The 23,323-nt window shown below is 43.6% G+C and overlaps 1 protein-coding gene across 1 annotated transcript in view; it reads right to left on the bottom strand.

The window, feature by feature from the left end:
• Gpat4 (glycerol-3-phosphate acyltransferase 4) overlaps nucleotides 1-19,817 on the bottom strand; it is a 37,638-nt gene extending 17,821 nt beyond the window's left edge. The window contains exons 1-2 of the mRNA XM_021634817.2: nucleotides 19,671-19,817; nucleotides 4,308-5,313 (exon numbers count right to left, since the gene is read on the bottom strand). Of these exons, the coding sequence (XP_021490492.1) occupies nucleotides 4,308-4,472 (165 nt within the window). The 5' untranslated portion in view covers nucleotides 4,473-5,313; nucleotides 19,671-19,817. The remainder of the gene's footprint in view (nucleotides 1-4,307; nucleotides 5,314-19,670) is intronic.
• Nucleotides 19,818-23,323: the final 3,506 nt, after the last annotated feature.

Genomic DNA, 23,323 nt, shown 5'->3' on the forward strand with positions numbered 1-23,323 from the left:
AAGCTCATTGATAGAGTGCGTACCTAGCATCTATGAGTACACACACACACACACACACACACACACACACACACACACACGAAAGTCAACTCAGGACACCAAAGATAAAAGACCAGACACTTCCAGAGCCACCCTATACCTTAATTGACAAACAGCAGGTCCATCCTTTTCTCTAGCATGTAGTCTGTTTGTAACTGTTTGTAACACGGTGCTGTGAGGCCTCTGAAAGCAACATTCCTCTGAAGCTACAAGAAGAGCAAATTTATTTAGTGACAGAGTCTTACTGTGTGGCCTTGGCTGGCCTCACACTCAAGAGATCCACCTGCCTCTGCCTTCTGAGTGCTGGAAATAAAAGCATGTGTGTTACTACAACTGGCTGCAAATACAATTTTTGAAAAAGTTTGTATTTTTTGCTGCGCTAGTGTTAGGCCATGCTAGGTAAGAACTCTACCAGTGAGCTTTATCTTGACGTTTATAAGTGTATAAACTATTTCCATTACTACTTTAAATCCCTGTGCCCAGAACAGTAATTTTCAAGATGTGTACTCTCTGGTAGCCTAAGATGACATGCCCTACAGTCAGCATTTAATGATTCCAATGTGTACTTTATGATCGCTAACATTTTATTCTAGTTATTTTTAATTATCAGGGAGGGTGTCATGATGTGAGTGCAGCACCTGTAGAGGCCAAATGATCGCATCAGGAGTTCAGGCAGTTGTAAGCTGCCTGACCTGGTGAGGGATCCAAACTCAGGTTTTCTGAGAAAGCAGCAAGCACTCAACCACTGAGCCATCTCTCCAAACCCTGAATGTGTATTTTTAAAACAAAATTATAAAAAAGATTTATTTGCTCAATGGCAGAGCAAATCTAGCATACATAGGGACTGGACATCCAACACTCGACCCCACAGGATTTTACTTGGCTATCAACTCACAGCGTCTGGAATGAACTAAAACCCAAGCATCTGAGCACACCTGTGAGGACATTTTCTGGGCTGGAGTAATCCTCAAGTATTGAGGTGGAAAGTCCCACCCTAAATCAGGGTCACACCTTCTGGTGGCAGCTTACATAAAAGGACCTAGAAGGTAGTTTTTGCTTTCTGCCTGTTTGCACTCTCACTGGCAAGTTCATCTCTCCTGCTGCAGAGGCATTGTGTGGCATCAGAACACACTTCTTCAGGATTCCTAATATGCTGAAGACCAGCTGAGACACCCAGCCTATTGGCCTGAACTACTATCAGATTCTTGGCCTTTCCTTCCGGAGACAGTCATTCTTAGACTAGACAGATGAGCTGGATAGTTGTATGTCAGATGGTCACAAACCAGAGTCACCTGAGAAAAGGTAGTGTAAATTAAGAACATGCCTCTATAAGACAGGTCTGCAGGCAAGGCTGCAGGGCATTTTCTTAATTAGTGATTGATGTGGGACGGTTCAGTCTATTGTGGGTGCAGTCATCCCTGGGATGGTAGCCCAGGCTTTTATAAGAAAGTGACCTGAGCATGCCAGAAGTGTAAACCAGTAAGCAGCACTCCTTCGTGTCCCGTTCATCACCTCCTGCCTCCAGGTTCCTGCCCTCACCGCTTTGGATGATTAACTGTTATATGTAACCAGCAGTGAAATAAACCTTTTCCTACCCACACTGCTCTTGCATGGCATTTTAGGAATTACTATTACTAATTACTATTCAGGAATAGTAACGCTAAGTCACTGAATCACAGCCCATAAGCCACTGTAATTAATCTGTCTATATATATATCTATATATATTCTGTCATTTCTGTTCCTCTAGAGACCCCTGACTAATATAGTATGTGTATACTTGCTACATTGCATGAGAGGATATTAAAGGATGACAGCTTTCAAGGTGTCAATTCCTCCATTCACCATATGGACTAGGCAACAGAATTTAGGACATCAGGCTTGGCAGCAAGCACCTTTACCCACTGAGCCATGTGGCTGGCTCTCCATTCAGGAAAGGATTTACCAGCAGTCTAGGCTTTTTTTCTCACCTATGCCATCCAAGGTGAACTAAACACTAAAAAAGAGCCCTAGATTTAGAACTCTGACTTCTGTTTTAAAAATGTCATTGTCTAAGGGGAGAAGAAATGACCATGCAAGCATCAGGACCAGAATTCAGATTCCTCAGAGTCCACATGAATGCCAGGTGGACATGGTGGCCCTCCTGTAATTTCAGCCTTAGATATCAGAGACAAGATCTCCAGAGCATACTAGAGAGGGGGGGGGGAGAGAGGGAGGGAGAGGGAGAGAGAGGGAGAGAGGGAGGGGGAGAGAGAGAGAGAGAGAGAGAGAGAGACTAGGTAGGTGTCAAGAAGCTCTGGGTTTGACTGAGAGAGAGACTGTGTGGTTCAATAAATAGGGTGGAAGGAGGACTGAGGAAGATGAGGGACATCAACCTCAGGCCCCCACATGCACACGTGTTCCCACAACAGTCTAATGTGGCAGCATTGCCTGGAGCTATTGGGTTAATTGCTTGTCCCCCAAGATCTTCACTACTCTAAGAACAAATGCTCCTACATATCAAGTGATGTTGTGTAACCCTGCCTCCAAATTGTCCCTGATTGGCCAATAAAAAATGCCTACACCAGGGCAGGGCAGAAGAGAGACAGGCGGAGCTAAGGGCTTGGAGGAGAGAAGGAATCCGGGAAGGAAGAGGAGAGAGGGACAGGTGAGGAAGAGAAAGAAAGGGAGTTGGCATGAGTTAGCAAAGCATGGCCGAGAGGAGCTTGCTCTTAGGATCAGCAGTTGGAGAAGCAGTCCAAATGGGAAACAAGGGAAGTATTCATGGGAATAATGGACGGGGAGTAGCCTAGATAGGAATGGCTGGACAAATGGCAGGGGATGTGGGGCTGGGAGGTGACAAGACAGGTTAGGGGTTAGTTTCTGCCCCGTTCCAGTGTATAGGTATATTAAAAATATAACAGGTGTCTGTCTTTTATTTCTAAAATAGCAGGATAAATAATAACCATCACAATTATCATATGTAGTAATAGTAGATACTATTAGCCCTTCTATAACAGTCAAAAACATGAACATATTTGAATCAAAAAACACTTGCAAACAGGGACTCCTAACATGCATCCACAGCAGCACTATTCACAGCAGCCCAAAGGTGGATGAATACATAAGCAAATCACGTACAGACACCCACATAACACACAAAAGTACTGACAGATGAACTCTGAAAATACTAAGTCGAAGAAGCCAAGCACAGAAGTGTGCATTGTGTATGACTCCATCCACACAAAATATCTAATTCATACTGGCTCTGAACTAGTAATTCTCCCCAGTACTGTGACTGTTTAAGAGCTTTCTTTGAAGTGATAACGTGGCAATACAGGTGATGATGATATAAACATATTGAAGGCCACCAAGCTGCCTTTAGAATGGTTGGATTTATAATCTGCTTATTTTAACTCAATTTCAATTCTTTTTATCATTTTAAATTATGTATGTATGTGTGCACATCTGTGTCTCTGCATATAAGTGCATGTCCCACAGAGGCCAGAGGTGCTGGATTCCTCTGGAGCTGAAGTCACTGGGTGTGGGTGCTGAGATTTACACACGGGTCCTCTGGAAGAAGCAGTATATGCTGTTAACCCCTGCACCATCTCTTCAGTCCCAGCTCATTCTTGTAAGGACAATGAATACCACAGAATTCAAAGAAACTAAAAGAAAGTGGGAAAAAATATGTAAAGACTGTGGAATACTTGCAAAGCATGCCATCAGACCTTGGTTTGATTCCCAGAACCAGCAAACCAAACCAAACCAACCTATAAGATATCACATGAGCAAGTATATTATGTTTTAGGGCATGTTACTCAAATTATGCCATTTCAGCACTGGAAAAAAATTCCTGAAGATTTAGTGACTGTTTCAAACAGATTCTGCAACTAGAGTAGCAACTTCGTCTAAATAGTAAAGTCTTTGTGGCACAGATCAACTGCTAGGCGCGTCTGCTTCAGTTAACACAGCCAGTTCTGTTCAATGGCACAGTAGGTTCTACTGTTTCCTCTGTCTTTCTGAAAATAATTCCAGTGCTTTTTTTCTGTGCATTCTTTTTGCATGAATGCAAGGATCTACCTAAGATTCCTGTGAGAGGGAAAAAGGGGCCAGCCCACCAACAGAAGCCTTATGTCCTATCACCTGTTCTGCATGTGGCAGTTTCCAGTGTCTAAGGCGCACCCACCCTGTGACACAGAAGGTAAAAGGACTCCTGATAAGAACCACTCTTTCTGCTAATGCCCTTCTCTTCCCTGTGAGGAAAACTATCACAACAGCAGAACTTACCGCAAAGATCTTTAACAATGTTTTCATGTAGAGCTTTCGGATACCAAAGGAGACTCCAAAAATGGCAGGGACTATGATAAAAACGAGCAGCAGGGTGAAGAGGACAGTCAGGGAGATGCCCAGAAGGTTGACAATCAAGCTATCAAAAGGCAGCAACAGGAACATGGTGGTTGATGCAGGTCAGGCTGGTGCCCTCCTTTCCACACACAAACAAGTCCTTCAGATGGTCCCTTCTGACAGCAAAAGCCTTGGAAAGGCAGCTAGTCCACCACGGGTGACAAACTCCATCTCAAAGTTCATGTCATCCAACTGCCTGAAAACAGAACTGGGGCGCAGAATAGCAGTAGAAAAGGGTCACAGGAGCACCCCAGAAATTCCAGGTCTCCCAGGCATAGATAGTCTGTTGTGAGTGAGGCAGGACGAGGCTTCAGGAAAGGCACCCGAGTCCTGACCAAGTGTCCGGGCAGACGAGCGACAAGGGGGAGTTTTCTGTTCGGCCACGTGGCTGCTTCCAAGGCTTTACTTTCCTCTTGCCCCAAAGCATTCAGCAGGTGGATTTGTCCTAAAGATCTGTATTGCCAGAAGTACCAAGAAGAGTTCACTTTGGTGCCAGAAGAATCCTGTTAACTCCAGTAGACAAGGGTAGTGCTGGCACTTCACACCAAAGGCTTCTGAATGTCAAAGGCTTCCGTATGTACGAATTAAGTAACCTTTACTTACGATTCCTTCATAAGCTAAACCAAGTTCACTGTAAAGAGTTCATAGCTGGTCCCATGCTCCCTTGGGGGGCTCCGGGTACTGGCTGCCCCAGGACCCTCCTACCAGGAGAGCCCCAGCCTTTGCCAGTAGCACACAGAGGCTGGCACAGAACGTCTCATGCTGCCTGTACCGAGCACTATTCCAGACACGCCTGGCATTGGTGTCCTCTGATAGTCTTCTCCCTTAAGGCACCCTTCTCAGTGGTGACCTGGGTTCTCGGCGAAAGGTTGTTTACATGCTGTCAGGGCTGGGGGTGGAAACAGAAACATCATCAGTCAAAGGAAAGTAAGAAGTTCAATATGCTTCCATATGTGTAGCAAGGGACAACTGTGGTAGGGTGACCCAACAGCCTATTTCTCTAGTCATCAAGGTCAAGAAAGCAGCAAACAGATATACACATAGGGAGAAGAACGGAGGTTTCCAGTGTTTTCAGCTGCAATGAGAACAACAGCGGCCTGGCCAACTTTTGATACTCCACATTTTGAAAGGTAAGGGCATAATATAAAATGTGAACCCTTTCTGACTTGTTCCATAGTTACCTAGAGCTAGTTCTTCGTAACAGATCCAACTGTAAGATTAGCTTTGTATTTTCTTCCCAGTGTAAGTACTACTCAAGCAGGGCCAGACAACCAAAATGAAGGCATTGTTAACAGCACCCTGTTCTTCCCTTTGCTTTTTACTTCGTCTTAATTAACTTGGAAGAGAGCTCTATCAGTGAAAACAGAGCTCCCCCCACTCTTCGCAGGTACAGTTTTGCAACTGTAAGAACACAGCAGGATTAAGGAAATCTGTCCCCTAAGACTAGACACTATTAATGCACCTTTTTATTAAAAGCTGCAGGGACAAATAATCCTACCATACATGATTCAGTACCAGCAAAATTCCTAGAAATAGAATTGTAGAGAAAAAGAAAATATACATTTAAACTTTTATAAGATATTGCTCACATTTCTTTTATAAAAAGTAAGTTCTTTCAGTCCACTCAGTATATTGGCGGCTCATCTTAAATTGTATTTCAGATATCTTATGAAAGTGGTGCTCACTCCACATTATGCAGGTTAACAATGCAAGTTCTGAACTCGAGAGAATTCTGTCAAATCTTTCTAGCAAAAAATGTTTACCATGTGGTTCTGTGGGTAGAACCCAGGGCCTTCCTTGACCATGCTGGGCAAGTAGTCTTTAACAGGGCTACACACCAGCCACTGCCAGAAGTTTCTGCTTCCCCAGGACTCACATTTCAGTTCTCCCCCGACACACAGTTCAAGAAACTGAACAAACAGGTACTGAGTTTACCACCAATCCTGATTCAAGTTTTATGAACTAACATGCATTATCCCAGGGCTGGCGAAGCAGCTTAGTGGGAAAGGCACCCCACTTAAGGCCCTGAGTTTGGTCCCCACAACCCACATGGTATGAGGAGAGAACTAACTCTCACAACTTGTCCTCTTGACTTCCACATGCTATGTACACATATAACATACAAAATAAATGTAATAAAATGTAATCCCACCTGGTTATTTCCTTCCTGTCAACATAGTTTATTTCCATTTTCCAATTACTAAATGCAATGAGGCAGATTCAGCCTTGCATTTGTTGACAGCATGGTCAAATGCTGAGCACAAACACACCTCTTCAGTGTCACTGAATCACAAATAAATGTTCCCATTTCTCATTACCACTTCTTCCACTTTCAAATTATTGACAATATTTGCCGCACACTTACAACACAAAAGGTACTGAAAGCATCACCCACACACTGTCTGCATTTATTCTACTAACAACTCCATGCAGGAGTCATCCACTACCCTTCACAAATGAAGACAGTGAAGTTTAGGAGATCAACTAAACCTCCCAGGGTCACACAACCTGTTAACACAGCAGAAGGCCAGAAAAGGGACCATCTCTAATCTCATGCTCTTTAGCAATACTTGTGGCTTCCTACATTCCAAACTGCCCTGAAATAATCAGAGCCTCACTTATGCCAGGTGCTATAGGACTTCCTCTAGAGACAAACCACAGGGCAGATCTGGGATCATATATTAGAATTTGCCGTTCTTAGAATCCAAGGACATGTGTGTTTTGTCTTTTCATTTTTACAAACTGGCTAAGCTCATTACACAGGCCAGATTTCTAACCACACCCCCAAAGTGACTGAAGAATTTGCGTCACTGTGTTCCTTACACCTGTCAGGGCCCAGTGTAACTCAAGAGCCATACCTCCACTCCACTCCCCCTCTAGCCTGGCCCCTGTTCCTCTTGGCCAGCATTCCCACAAGAAGATGCACCAAGAGCCCTCTGTCTCACTAGCCAAGGTTACGTCGAGTACCATGGGCCCAGCATGACTGTCACATATCAACTCTGACCCCACACATCAAAGTTTTGAACATTCTTCTTTGTATCACAATCAATTGAGAATTCCCAAGGTTATTCTGGGTTCATGTCCCCAAAACATTAAAATAAACACATGTAGCAACACATTCATTTCTTCACTTAGTTCAGGAGTTGGCCAACCGCACATAACTGACTATGGTTTGTTTTATAAGGCTGTGGAGCTTGGTGTGGCTTTTACAATTTTAAAGAGATACGGAAATATGGATGTATGACAGAGACCATGGCCTGCAAAAGCCTACAATATTGGCCACCGAGCTGTCACAGAAATGGCTTGTAACATCTTTTTTCTTTCTTTCTTTCTTTTTTAAACTTTCCATGAGAGATAATGACCTCTCCCCTCTTCCTGCCCCTCCTAGAGTACTTGCTCTTGAAAACTGGACTCCAAACCAGAAAACCCTGAACCAGTCTGACAAGTTCACTGGCAATACTAATACTCATTCTTAGAAGTCAAGGAAACAATACACACACTGCAGTTATAAAATAACTTTCTGACTTTGGAGGATTAGTAGAAATATTAAAGTTAGAAGTAAGCCGAAATATCAGAAAAGTGTGCATTTAGGAGCAGATGCTACTTTGCTTCAAGCAACACAAAAAACCTCTTAAGGGTGTGTGGTAGGGAAGTCATGAATTAGTGTTTACTCAGTCTCTTAGCTTCTCTAGCCAGATTCCTACCAAACGCCGAGAATCACATCAACCAAAAGCTGCTCTTCCTCGTGCCCCCCCCCCTAAAAACCCAACCTAACTGCTTCAGAGAAAAACACAAGAACCAAGCAGTTCTGAGTCTGTCAGGAAGGAAGACAGTTTCACTGTAGGCAGAGAGTGCAGACCGCTGAGCCAACTAAACTTTTTAATCCCAAGTGGCAAATCTGGGCCTCTTAGGTCTCCAAATGTCCTCAATCACAGTGACTAATTCAATATATGCTCACTAGACAGTATGTGCTGAATATTATTTCACAGTGAACAAATAACCTATAGCCAAGAGCCAAATGAAAAAGCAAACACAAAGTCAGTCATATTTCAAACTTCGTGATAGCTGAGTAGGAAAAGACAGGAGTCCCAGAAAAGGCTGGGAAATGAATAATTGAATTCATTTAAAATTCTGTACCAGTTCAGATCTAGTGACAGGTATGTGGCAGGGACTGTTAACACTCCTAAACACACAAGACACGCTTGCTGTGCAAACCTGATGCCCAAAGTGCGATCTCTGCATGGAAGGAGAAACTGTCTCCAATGGCTGTCCTCTCATTTCACCTGTCCATATGCATACCCACACATGCACGCTCTCTCCTCCCTCTCTCCCTCCCCCACACTCACTCAGAAATTAAAATTTAAATTGTTTAGGGATAGATGCATTTTTTAAGCACACGAAGTATGATCCTTGTCACACATTAGATGGCAATTAAAGTTCATTCAAGCAACTGCCCTAAGCTGTAACTGTCAACTAGAGACAGCCTTCACACTCACCCGTGAAAAGAAGGGCTCCTCTAACTAGACTGACTTGCTGGGGACTGTCATGTCAATTGACACAAGAAGGTCAGTCCACTATAAGTGGCACCATTCCCCGGGCAAACAGTCCTGGGTTACGTAAGAAAGCTAGCTGATTCCCTCAGTGATGAACCGTAACCTACAAGTGTAGGTCAAACACATCCTCTCATCTGCCACAGCAACATAATAAAAGCAAAGCAGGACTGAAGAAACTCAAGATTATTTTGAATCTGAACATCAAATTTTAAGTAGTCTTAGAGCTTAGAGGGAAAGGTATTTCAAGGACACAAACTCCACAAGCAAAAAAAAAAAAAAAAAAAAAAAAAAAGATAATAAAATACAGATTACATTTTGAGCAAGCAGCAAGTACTCAAAAGAAAAATAAGATAACTATAAAACAACAACAAAATATGATTTAAACCTCTATGGTAAACCAGGTGTTGTGACCCGTGCATGTAATCCCAGCACTCAAGAGGCTGAGGCAGGAGGATCGAAGTTCAAGGACATCCTTACCTATATAGTAAGTTTGAAGAAAACTGAGAATATATGAGACTGTCTCAAAAACCCAAAACCAACCAACCAACAGCACTATGGTAAATTTTACCAAACCACTGTGTTGATGGAAATTATAAAATACCCTCAAATGTCACTGGTTAAAGAGTTAACATGCTATGTTATGATCTCTTTGAAGAATGATTTAGCAACTGTCATAAAGCGTAAATGTGGGTTCCTTAAGTTCAGCCATACTACTTACAGAAGTGTGTACTAAGAACAAATGAAAGCAATGGTTCTCAGCTAGGGCTGATTTTTTTATACCCCTTGGGAACATTTAATAACTGCAGGTACGTCTGTCATCTAAGAATAGGAATACTACCAGTACCTGGTGCAATGGAGCTGGGACGCTACTATATAAGTCAGACACAGGATTGCCCCATAACAAAGAATTGCCTTGTCTAAATATTCATAAGGCTGAAGCTGAAAACTTCATACTACTAAATCAAGTGCAAAAGGAAACAGATGCAGTTGCACTTTAAATATCTAAAAAACACAATAACAACAACAACAAAGAAACCCAAAAATACAAGGCCCATCAGCAGAAAACACACTGGCACCCTATCTTTTTCAAAAAAGAAATAAACTGGAAAAAAAGGCTCAGTGGTTAAACAAGCTTGCTGTACAAGTATGAGGCCCAGAGTTCACATCCTAGCACACTCACAAGCCTGCTGTCCAGAGCACAACTGCATTCCTAGCTCTGAGGCAGGTAGAAATGCATGGATCATAGGGATAGCAGGCTTCCAGCCAAGAGGGGAGAGAGAGAGAAGGGAGAGAGAAGAGAGAGGAGAGGGATGAAAGGAAAGAAAAGAAAGAAAAGAGGAAAGGAAAGGGAAAAGGAAAGGGAAAAGGAAAGGGAAAAGGAAAAGGAAAAGGAAAAGGAAAAGGAAAGGAAAGGAAAGGAAAGGAAAGGAAAGGAAAGGAAAGGAAAGGAAAGGAAAGGAGGAAGAAAGAAAGAGTCTCAGGTTTAGGGAGAGACTCTACCTCAAAGAAAATGGCAGAGGGCAAGAGGACACCTGATACCCTCCTTCTGGCCTAAGGCCTACATAAACCTGTCTCAAACATACAATCTCCCAGTTAGAAACAGAATGTCTACAATAAATACCAATTATGAAGAAGGAAATGAAAAAACTATCAAGTTTATGGCTATGTGCATACAGTCACTCTGGAGAAACACACATTAAGACACAGGGTCCATGTTATGGTGCCTCTCGGAATTAATGCCGCTGTTCATCGGATAAGCGTCTTTAAAGCTGCGTTCAGTTATTTTCAGTCGGTAGTAGTTTCCGTTCACTCAAAGACACACCTTAAAACTTGAATCCCAACTTACTTAGCAGTGTGAATGGGATTTGGGTCAATTACTCCATCTCTTTCAGCTTCTGTTAGCAATAACTACTGACCGAAAGAATTCCTCAAAGTATGTAGAGCCTGGCTATCATAAAAAAGACAAAAAATTCAGGCCAACATGAGAAAAGGTAAAGTGAACGTCGGCAGGAAGTTTGTTAGCTAACCACTAAGTTGCATCTCTGAGTTTTATGTCTATTGGTCTCTATTTAAAACTGTGGAACTTATGTACCTTGAATCTCTGCCAACATCTTTATCTGCCAACCAGATCAAGCTATCAGTTTAGTGCTTGACACAGAGCTTGATAAATCCTAAGTATAAACACAATTATCAGTTCAAAGCTGGAGGCAACACGCTGATGACAAACCACAAAGTTGTAATTTAGCCACTGAGAATCCAGTCCAACCTCTGCAATTTAAGAGCTCGAAGGGTTAAATATTAACTGAGGCAAACCACAGAACAGAAGCAGCACCATACCTCAGTTCTGATCCCCAGTCTAGAGAGCTCTCTGCTTCTGCTATAACTTTGCTATTTGCTTTTGGGTGGGTTAAACTTCAGCGCTACCAAATGCTCATTTCTGATGTGAGGACAAACATGACCACTAGCCACAGCTGGGCTGATTTCATTTTAACTTATCAGTGGTGAAGTGGAAAGAATATCTTCACTGGGTTGCTGAAGCTTGGTAGGAGGTTGTGTTTCCCAAAACAGAGAAGCACTACGACTAAGTTAAAGAGAACCCAAAGAATCACCAATGTACATACTTTTGAAATCAGCTCTGGTAAAATAAAGTATTCACGGTGCAGTCAAAGTTACAATAGGGAAAAGATGACTTAGCTCACCAGGAAGAAGAGTGGGGCTGGGCTGGGGGTCTTGTCCCATCCACTCCTATGTCATTGCCCACCCACCCCAGCCCCCATTCTGAATTCACTAGGGTTAGCACTGGATAATAAGTAGCATGGTACACCAAGTTCACGCCAAAAAAAAAAAGGATTTCTTGAAGCTAGGGAAAAATGTGTATTTTAATCTTCTTTTCATCCACTTAAAAAAAGACACCATGTAGGCTAGAGAGATGGCTCAGTAGTGAAGAACACTTACTTCTTTGCCAAGGACTCAGCACTGGTTTTTAGCATTCATGTGATTGCAGACAAACATCTGCAGCCCCAGCTACAGGTTATCAGGTGCCCTCTTCTGGCCTCTGCAGGCCCTGCCTGCACATGGTGCACAAATACGGCAGTTAACACACACACACACACACACACACACACACACACACACGCTCTCTCTCTCTCTCTCTCTCTTTAAAAATCACCGAGAAAAGAAGGGAGCAAGAGAGAGGAAGGCAGGGGCTGGAGAGATGGCTCAATGGCCCATAGCACTGGCTCCTCTTGCAGAAGACCCACTTCGGTTCCCATCTCCGACATGGCCTATACATGTATATACACTGTTATAACGCTAGTTCCAGGGGGTCCAATACTGTCTTTAGGCCTCAAATGGCACACTGGATGCATGTGGTGCTTCTATACATGCAAGCACAGTCATACACATAAAAACAAACTTTAAAATTTAAAAAGGACAATGTGGGGCCCAGTGAGATGGCTTGGTAAGGAAGGTTACTTGCTGTGAGAGTTGAAAGGGCCACATGTAACATGTAAGTTGAAATCAGCAACACATGTAATAAAGCAGTTCGGAGCAGTGCTTCCACTGTTAAGTAAGGCTGTTGAATCCTTGTGCAAAAAGGTGCGTGTGTTTGTGTGGTGGTTGTAGTGGCAGGGTTGTTGTTTTGAAAAGCCAGTAACAGGGCCAGGGAGCTGGCCTAGACTACAAAGGTGCTTGCCACTAAACCTAATGACCTGAACTCAATCCCTGGAAATCACATGATGGAAAGAGAGAACCAGCTGGGAATGTTGATGCACACCTTTAGTCCCAGAACTCAATGTAGAAGCAGTAGCTCTGTGACCTTGAGGCCAGCCTGGTCTACATAGTAAGTTGCAGACCAGCCAGAGATACATAGTGAAACCCTGTCTTAAGAAAGAGGGAGAGAGAACTGACAAGTTGTCCTGACTTACCTTCACATCACAGATCACATAGACCCTCCTGTGTATCACACACACATACAGACAGACAGTCAGAGACACAGACACACACTCTTAATAAACATTTTAGAAGTCAGTAACAAAGTCAATGATAGCATAATTAGTGGTGATAACATCTGGACACCTAGAGAGGACATATGAACGGCAAATAATCACAAAAAGGTGTTCTATATTATATTAGGGAAATGCAAATTTGAATTATTAGATCCCATTTTACATTCACGAGCATGTATGAAACTAAAATGACAGCTTTATCAGGTATGGATGTACAATAATTGCAACTCCTTGTACTCCTAGTGGAAATACAAAATGCAAGATAATTTAGAAAAGTGTTTGACTAAAAAGGAAGGAACTCAAAGTCAGCACAAGACACCCCACACACACCCCCTGACCAAGTTCTCAGCATAAAGGAGATTTATTTGAGAGGGACAAAGGGTAGGGAATAAGAGACAAAGACAGGAGACAGAGGACAAGGGAGAGGGGGAAGGGATTTTTGCTCTGGAGGGACAAAGGACTGCCTCTGGATAGGGAGGAGACAGACGTGGCCCATAGGCAAATGGCAGTTTATGAAGGGAAAGAGGGGAACCCATGTTAGGATGAGTTGGTTAATTTTGATTAGGCATGTTAATGAGGCGAGTCAAAAGTTTTTTTCTTTTTTTTTTTGACTGATGGACCTCAATACTTTGATAGCTGGATCTTGGTAGTTGGCCTCAGGAGGAGAAAGTGGCCAAATAAGAAGAGAGACCTTGGTGGCCAGCTTTAAGAATGCAATCTAATGGTTTAGCAAGGTAGAGGGAATATGGGAGAAGGCAAAAACTGTAGGGCATCATGTTTGCCATGCTCAGGCCTACTAGAGTCCTTCAAAACATACTGTAATGGTTTATGTTTTGTTCAAGGCCAGTTCAAATAAGAAAGTTGGGAGTGGTGGCTCCAGGCTGAAATGTCAACAATGAGAGGTTCAGCCAGGAGGATCACGGTTTTGAGGCCAGCCTAGGCGACAATGGTGAATTTCAGGACAGCATGAACTACAGAGCCTTTGTTTCAAAACTTAACACGGCAGCTGGGTCTGGTAGTACTCATCTTTGAGCCCAGAACCCAAGAGGCAGAAGCACATAGATCTCTGAGTTTGAAGCTAGCCTGGTCTACATAGTGATGTTCAGGCTAACCAGGACTACATGGTTAGATCCTGTCTCAATACATAAACTTAATGGGGTGAGGAGTATAGCTCGATAGTAGGAAGCCCGCCTAGAACACACACAGGCCTGTCGTTCTACTTCCAACACTCAAACACAAGCACACATACACTGAGGAAGTGGGTATAGGAGTCACTGTCCTCTTAGGGAGCAGACACCACAAGCACTGGGATCCCAAATCTCAGGCCAGCCAGAGTTATACAGAGTTTGAACCCAAGCCTGCATTAACTCTACCTCAAAAACTCAAGGGGTGGGGGACCTGGTTCAGTGGTGGAACAGCTGTCTAGCAATGTGCAAGGCCCTAGGCTTAATCTCCAACACTATAAGTAAATTAACATGTAACAGTAATTTTTAGAAATTATTTAAAAATTTAGTGTTGTGTGTTTGCTTATGTGTGGGTCAGAGAATAACTTGCAGGAGTCAGTCATCATGTGTCCCAGGGATCAAACCTGGGTTGTCAGCCTTACTGACATACACCTTTACCCCCTAAAGCAAGCTCATCAGGCCAAGGTTTTAAAACTTTTAGCTGACAATTGTATATAAAGGGTTCAACGTGATCTTTTAATACACACTGTGGACTCTCAAGGAAACTAACTAGCATATCACTTTTACATTTTTTCAAAGCAGCTACCATAAACATTAAAATTGTACATATGCTTACATTTTTAGTAAACAGTACCAATATAAAACTTCTAAAGGGAAACTCTGAAAATAATATTATTTCCAACTAATATTAAAAAAAAGCATTTTTCTCTATCATTAGAGATGGGAAAATGGGACAAGCCCAGACGATCATGAGTGAGTTCCTGGTTATGGAACATTGAGCTATCTGCATAGCTAAATCATAGATTTTGCTTTCATCTGATTTTGACTGTGCCCTGAATCTTTCCTTTTGAAACAAGAAAGTATGTATGTTGTTTTTATTTTACAGGAGCACAATGTTCAGAGAATATGGATTTTTAAAGAAACTCTAGACTTTTTAAAGTATTGAAAATCTTGCCAAGCATGGTGGCACATGCCTTTAAATCCCAGCAGCCGGGAGGCAGGTGGACCTCTGAGTTTTAGTCCAGCCTGGTCTACAGAGCAAGTTCCAGGACTAAATGACAGGGTTGGCCTCAGGGTCGGTTGACCCTTTTATACAGAGGTTGCCTAAGACCATGGGAAAACACAGATGTTTACATTAAGATTCATAATAGCAGCAAACTTAGGTGTGAAGTAGCAACAAAAATACTTTTATGGTTGTGATCACCATAGCAACGAGGAACTGTATTAAAGGGTCTCAGCGTTAGGAAAGTTGAGAACCAATGTAAGAGAGATCCTGACTCAGAACAATTTAAAGACTGTCGGACTTCTAAAGTTATATTTTATACTGTGATGGTAACATGAGGTCTTGAGATGAACAAGAAAAGGAAGATTATGGTTTAACAGTGATATGTTTGTCAAGTTGACAGGGGTCCACTGTGCTGGTTTTTGTTAACCTAACACAAAAAGTTAGCTGAGAAGTGAGGTGTGGTGGCAAACACCTTTAATCCCAGCACTTGGGAGGCAGCAGGATGTGTGATGGAATTGGCTGTTCACTTTATGGCAGACAGGCTCAGCAGAGATGGGATACACAAAGAAGACATTCTGAAGGGCATGGTCCCTGTGACTTATTTCTCACCTTTTACCGATGTTCAGTAATGCCATATTAATCTACCAAGGGACTAATCTGTTCACTAACTCATCAGATACCTCCAGGTGTGCTTTGCTAGTCTTGTAGGCGTTTCTCAGTGCAATCAAGTTAATAATTAAGATTAGCCATCACACAGGATGGAAGATGAAAGAGAAGTAGAGGCATCTAGTGGAAGCATGGACTATAACCAATACTCAATAATAAGTTTTGCCACATGTTGTCTATGGATGGAATGTGACTCTATTATCAGTCACATTACTTTTCATTTGGCTTTCCAATTTAACTTGCTTAGGGAATCTCACTAATAAATTCTCTTGTAAAAACACTCCGGCCATGAACCAACATACAGATTCACTTAATGAAGCTGTCCCATTTAAGCATCCTGTGTTTTAAAGACAGGCATCTCATGCAAGAAATCTTGGCAATAGTTATCCTCTGCATGTTTACACCCCTGTTCCGTCATGAAAAACAAGCAAGCTAACCACAACCAAATTAACCAAAGAACTCAACACATGTGAAGAAATCCCTTTAATTGTGTCTTGGGACTCTGTTGGTTGCCTTGTAATATTGACAATTTCCTAGCTGCAACACTGTTTTGGAAAATAAAATTAACTGCTACAGCACTGTATAAGGGCATTTTGGTCAGTCACAAACCACCAACAGGACAGTGGTCCCAAGACTTTACTACTGATACACTGTAGCCATCTTATTTTGTTGTGAATGTACTCTATCCTGTTCCAATAACAAACTTCCTAACTATGCACTTTTCAGAACAGTATTTACTGGTCTTTCTTATAAGAAATTTAATAGCATATAGTTTGCTAGGAAATCCACACTATGTTTTATTAAAATAAAACCTAACCTATTCAGCCCAGATTTTTATCTGTTAATGGCATGAAAGGACTTATGGGAGGATACTATTGTTCTCTCAGCCATGAAGAGTAAAACAACCCAGCACTAGGGAGGTTAGAGCAAGGGGCCAGCATAGACTACAAAGGAAGCCACCTCCCCATCTTAGCCCCCCCCAAAAAAAAAGGAAAGAAAAAACAAAACAAAACACCAAGAGTATTTCTAATCAAGTCTAATTTCCATTAACAAGTTTTCCCTGCAATGCTGGAGATCAAATCCAGGGACTCAAGCATACTGAGTGCTCTACCACTTGAGCTGCATCCCTAGTGTAATCCCTTTAGTGACTTTATTACCAAGCAGTGAATGTTATTTAAATCTCTTATATCTATTGCCAATCATTTTTAAGACACCATTTTCCAAAGTCTAATAAAAGCTATAATCAAAACTTGTACTTTGTGCCACATTCATTTTTTAAAGTAAATTAAAGCATATTTTCATTGTACTATTCTGGATTTCATTGGGAAAATTTATGTTAACTCATGTACACCTTTCATGATTATAAAGTTTTCAGAGCAACCTGAAAGTGGCACTTCACTGTGGCAGAAAAGAAAAAACCTAATGCAGAGTTGGGAAAATGGGATGTTCTTCCTAGACTCAATACTGGGCTCTTAGAACTATGTATCTGGACAAGTCAATGAACCCCTCTAAACATGAAAATTCATTAAAAAAAAAATAAAGTTACTGGACAAAACAATCTGGAAGTTCTCATTCATGCATGTGCATACTGAAACCAGAAGTGAGGTCTCATCCTTAATCACTTTCCACTTTAACATTTTTTAAAAATTGTTTTATGTTTTGCCTTCGTGTATGTATGTGTATACCTATGTCTGTGCATACCTGGTGTCTGAGGCTAGAAAAGGGTGCCAGGTGACCTGGATTGGAGCTATGGACAATTGTGTGGCACTCTGTGAATGCTGGGAATCACACCTAGGTCCTGGAAGAGCAGCCTATGCTCTTAAGCTCCAAGCTGCCTTCTCCAGCTGTTTTTTTTTTTTTTTTAACTGTATGTGTTTGTGTGGCCATGTTCATGTAGGGCTATAGGATCACCTGGAGCTGGAGTTATAGATAACTGTAAACCACCACGTGGTGCCAGAATCCAGGTCCTCCGCAAGAGTTTCGGGTTCTCAAAACTAATGAGCCATCTCTCTATTCCTTCTATCTTATTGAGACATGGTCTATCACTAAACCAGGATCTTACCAAATGGCTCCCAGAATCCTCTTGTCTCTGCCTCCCAGCAGTACATGAGTGCCACAACTGGCTATTGTTCATGGACGCTGGGAATCTGAACTCTGGTCCTCATGTTTGTGCAGCACTTGACCAACAGGGCCATCCCCTCAGCTCAAAGAACTTTTAATAATGGGGTTGTTTCCCTGCAGGCGATTCTACAGGCCTGCCCTCAGCGACCCGGCAATCGCTTTCGCTTTCATGCAGCTGGTGTGTGCAGGAGCGAAGCCCCAGCTCTCTCTCTCTATCCTAAGTGACCCCTCTTTCTTCCTCTGCCCTCGTGGGTCGCTTGCAGGTCCTGGCCCTGCCCCAGGCCCTCCCTTCCCATCCCCCAACAAACTTCATACCAGATCAGTTTCGTGGAGTAATTCCTCAGGGGCATACCTTCGAGCGGGCCCGGCCATGGTAGCCCCTTGCCGCATCATTACATATCATAACAAGGGTATCTTCCAACAAAGATATATTATGATTTTACGCAATGCTCAAATCTATTTTGAAACTTAAGCTACTTTTTGACATGTAAAGGCTCATTGTCTATCAAAAAGCTTCTCCGGGACTGTAGATACATATATAATTCATTGGTAAACTCCCACCCCCCTACACACACCCAGACACAACTGAGAGCTAATTTTTTGTTTCTTCCTGAAATGGAAAAAAAAAAAATAAATGGAGATGTAGATGACGCAAGATTAACCATGGATGTTATTGAGACTAAATAACGGGCATATGTTAGCTAGAAATACTATTCTTGTATATTTGAAAATTTCCAAAAGATAGATCTAAAACGTTACTCTCACAAAGAGAAAAGAACATCCAGCAGGCGGGATTACCGAATTTTGTCCATACAGTCTTTCATTTCAGTATGAGTGATTCTCATGCCCATTTTTACGGGCTTGCAATAAAAAATGCTCCTATTCAGCAAAGTTTCTTAAAGTTGGGCTAGATTTAAGGAAAAACAAACTCAAATCAAAGTTCTTCAACCGCTTTCTAGGCTATCTATTAATAATAAACATGAAGAGTTGATGGGATAGAATTTACACCCATGAAGCCCGACAATTTCACACAGACTTTTCCCTCTAACTTCTGGGACATCAATATTACATGCAAGTAAGATGGAAAGTGAATAAATTGAGTAAAACTTTCAGGTAGGATGCTGCCACCGAGGGCGTGGAACCACGGCGGCGAAAGTAGTGGCAAATGACTGGGGTGTGAAGCAGGACGAAGCAGGACTGCCCTAGGACGAGGCAAACCTGGACCCCAAGGGGTGGTGTCTGACACGCGGAAAGGGCGAGAGCGGAGAAGGCGGAGACAGACCCGAACAAGAAAGTGAGAGCAGGGCCGGGGAGCAGGGGTGCATGCCGGGGGGGACGCACAGGTGAAGGCGCTCCCACGTGACCTAACGCCCGGTCCTCGGCCACGCTCCTCGGCTCAGGGCCTCGCCAGGCCGAGGCGGCGAGCGGCCTGCCAGGGGAGCGCGGCCCGCTGAGGGCGAGGAGCGCCGGCTGCGAGGAGGCGAGAGGAGCGGGGCGGCTGGGAGGAGGGCCGGAGCGGGGCGGCGGGAGCGCGGCGATGGGAGGAGGACCGGGTGGGGAGTCGGCAGGACAGCGGGGCTGGCTGCGCGGGGCCGGATGGGGAGCGCGGGGCGGGCGGGGGCTCGGAGCGCCCGCGGCGGCGGCGGCCCAGCCGGCCGGACCCCGGCTCCCGACCCCGCGCCCGGCCCGGACGGACCCCTCCAACTCACCGGCCGTGAGGCTCGGCTCCAGTCCTCGGCGGCTGCCGCTCCCGCCCTGCCCTGCCCGCCGCCGGCCGGGCCTACGTCAGAGCGTGCGCACGCCCGCCTTTGTCTACGCCGCTGGACGTGGTCCCCCCGCGTCCCGCCCACCCGCGCTTGCGCCGTTCCGCCGGGGGCGGAGGGGACCCGGGAGGGAAGGGTGGGCGCGCAGAGCCTGCCCGCCGCCGGGGTGGGGCGCGGCGGCGCTCGCCTCCCGCGCTCGGCGATTGGCCGGCGCCCGCCCCGCGCCCGCCCGCCTGCCCCTGGCGCTGATGCTGCGGGGATGTAGGTGTGAGCAAAGGTCGCCTTCCGAAGGGCTGCCCGGTTTCGGAGCTGCGTCAGGTTCCCAGTGCGGGCATCGTTCGGGGAGGGGGGGAGGTCAGCCCGGAGGAGCGGGCTTTGTTTACTGAGTCATCGTGGGACGTTGTGTACAGTGAGGTCCGGTCCTGGCTGCCCACGAAAGGGTAGCTGCCACCGCAGCGCCACGGGGCATCCCTGAGCTTCCCTTGACATAGTTGGCTGGTTGGCCAGCTGCAGTTTTCCAACGCAGCCTCAGTTCTAACTAATCTCTCGTCTGACTTGAAACTCCAGAGAGGTTTTGTAGGTCCTTACAGGGAAAGAAAAGAATGAGAAGGGACGGGGGAGGGGGGCACGCCATTTATCTATTTATTTGTTTACTTATTTATTTTAGAGGCAGGACATCCTGTAATACAGGCTTGCCCCAAACCTTGAACTTCTGAACCTACTGCCTCCACCTCCCAACGTGCTGGAATAAACTACCACCCCAAGTTTTATAAGGTGAACTCAGAGCCTCGTGCATGTTTTTGTTTAGAAAGGCACTCAACCAATTGAGCTACATTCTCCCGAGTTTTCTTGCTTTCATTTAATTCCTACAGTACCAAGCCCTTTCCCTAATTAGGGACTTAAACTTTTAAACTTTCTAATTACTTCTTGGCAAAGAAATTTTACAAAACTCTCGGTATGTAAGTATAACATAAGTATACAAGACAGATATTTACTGATATTCATATTTATTTACAAGTATTTTGCTGTGTGTATGTAGTCTTATTAGCTATTAAAGAAAATTTGCATATTAATGAGATGGATGTGCGTGGAGTCGAATAAATATTTGATACTAAGGAATATAAAATGTTTCTCAGTTTTTAATTTTATAATAAGCAATGCTGGGAACACTTGTTCACAAATACCTTGTACAAAATTGCATTATTAAGTTTATGGACATTTCAGAAATTATTAGAGATTCTGCCTTAATCCCAAAACAAAGTAGTTTTAACAGATTTTTGTGAGCAGATTAACTGAAGCAGTTTTTGAAATAAACTATTCTAATACAGTGCAACCCCCAAAATGCTAATTTGATCTTTACAATGCTAACATGCTGAGGAATGACTACAGGAAAATATTTTTTTTAAGTCATGGTTTCTTTAGACCATTATTATTGCTAATGATCATCAAAACAATCCACAGGGGGCTGGAGAGATGGCTCAGAGATTAAGAGCACTGGCTGTTCTTCCAAAGGTCCAGAGTTCAATTCCCAGCAACCACATGGTGGTTCACAATCTATAATGAGATCTGATATCCTCTTCTGGCATGCAGGCTGAATACTGCATAAATAATAAATAAAATAAAATAAAACCCTCCACAAATATAGAGGCAGGAAAATCACAAGTTCAAGGTCATCTTCAGCTACACAGCAAGTTGCAGGTGTGATGAGTCAGTGGGAAAAGGCACCTGTTGCCAAGCCTCCTGACCTAAATTTAATCCCTGGGGCCCACTCTTACAATTTGTCCTCTAACCTCCACATGTGCATTGTGGAAAAGTCATACTCACAAATGTACATGTATGCAAACACACCAACACATTAATGGATAATAAATAATAGAAGTCAGGCATGGTAGCAAACACCTTTAATCCTAGCACTCGGAAGACAGTGTAAATTTGAGGCCAGCCTGGTTTAGAGTGAGTTCCAGGGCAGCTAGGGTTACATGCTTCATAAACCGGCTAGTCCTGAAACTCTTTTTCAGCTTTAAAGGCTGTTGTAGCCTTAGTTGAGGGGGATTCCATCACCTGAGGAAAGTGGGGGAGAGCTGAGCCTCATGCCTGCACCCTAAAAAGATGACAAATCACACTTTAAAAAAAAATGGATCAAATCACCAAAGATAGTGTACGGGGATGTTTTAAAGCACACATGTTTAAAGGGGAAACGTGTTTAAACAGCAACACTTGGGCCTATGGCCTAGTTAGGTTCTGTGGACACTCTAAGTGTGTTAAATAATTACATGTCTTCAGCTACCTCCATTTAAAAGCTGCTCTGTAATGGGAGGGCTGCTCAAATCTCCCTGAAGGGCAAACTTACTATCCCTTTGAGTTAGGAGCATGCTTAACTTAAATGTTCTCTCTATAAAAGGAATTTTCTGTCTTTGTAGGCAACCTTCAAAACAAATTTTCTTAACTGTCCTAGAATTCATGATTCTCTCTGATGGTTCAACTAGACTCCTGGATGAGAAATTTCTTTCCCTTCCTCTGTCCCGTCAATTTTCCCTTTATGTCATGTTTCAGTCTGCAGGAGAGAGGGCAAAAATTGGTCCCTGATGCTGACTACCATTGCATGAGTTTTCCTGTGTTCACCAATACCAACCAAGCCAAGCCTCTAGTCAGCACTCCTGCCATTACCATCAGCACTGCAGACTGAAGGAGTAGGTGACAGGCTATCCAAAATTCATGAGATCAGGAATTGTGTGCTTTTAAAAAAAATCATTTTTTTCCTTTTTAACTATGTGAATGGATAAGTGCATCAAAGTGCAGGCGTCCAAGAAGGCCAAAGGTGTCTGGTACCCCTAGAGTTGGAGTTATAGATGGCTGCGAGCCACCCTATTTGGGGTCCTGAGAACTAAAGCCTGATTTTCTGAAAGGAAAGTAAATGCTTTGAATCACTGAAAACCATCTCCCCAGCTCCATGGGATTTGTTTTCATCCTGTATACCAAACTGCTTGTTAAGGCTTGATTTAATATGTCCCCCAAGAATCAGCCCACATCACAAAAGCAGCTTGTTGCAGCAGGTGGGAATTAACAGAGACCCACAATTAGACAAGGTGCGGAGAGACTTGAGAGCACTCGGTTCTAAATGGGATGCCTTCATCAAACCCCTCTCCTCAAGGCTCAGGGAGCTGTGGGGAAGAGGAGGCAGATCGGAAGAGCCAGAGGTGATGGAGGACTTCAAAGAAAGCATGTGCCTCAGACACAACAGGACTGAAGCACATAAGAAGTCATACAGACTATGACAGCATACTTAAGACCTGACAAAAAATCCCAGCATGGTGGAGAATTGAACACAAAGCTTCACCCTGAACCAAGAAGCTATTTGCCAAACGAGAAGCTGGTAACTGGAAAATCAATTTTCTCCAGTGGAGTCTCATAACCACACCCCAGGACAGGCCTGGTGCCCAGAAGTAGTTGACTAACACAGAATGAACCCCATGTTTTTTAATTTGTTTGTTTGTTTGTTTCTGAACTTTTTGTTTTGTTATTTTATTGGTCTTTTGCTTGTTTGCTTTTTGTTGTGTTTTTATGGGTCTTGTTTTGAGAGAGAGAGAACAAAGTTGGGT

Source organism: Meriones unguiculatus, chromosome 4 (assembly GCF_030254825.1).
Source record: "Meriones unguiculatus strain TT.TT164.6M chromosome 4, Bangor_MerUng_6.1, whole genome shotgun sequence".
Taxonomy (NCBI): Eukaryota; Metazoa; Chordata; class Mammalia; order Rodentia; family Muridae; genus Meriones; species Meriones unguiculatus.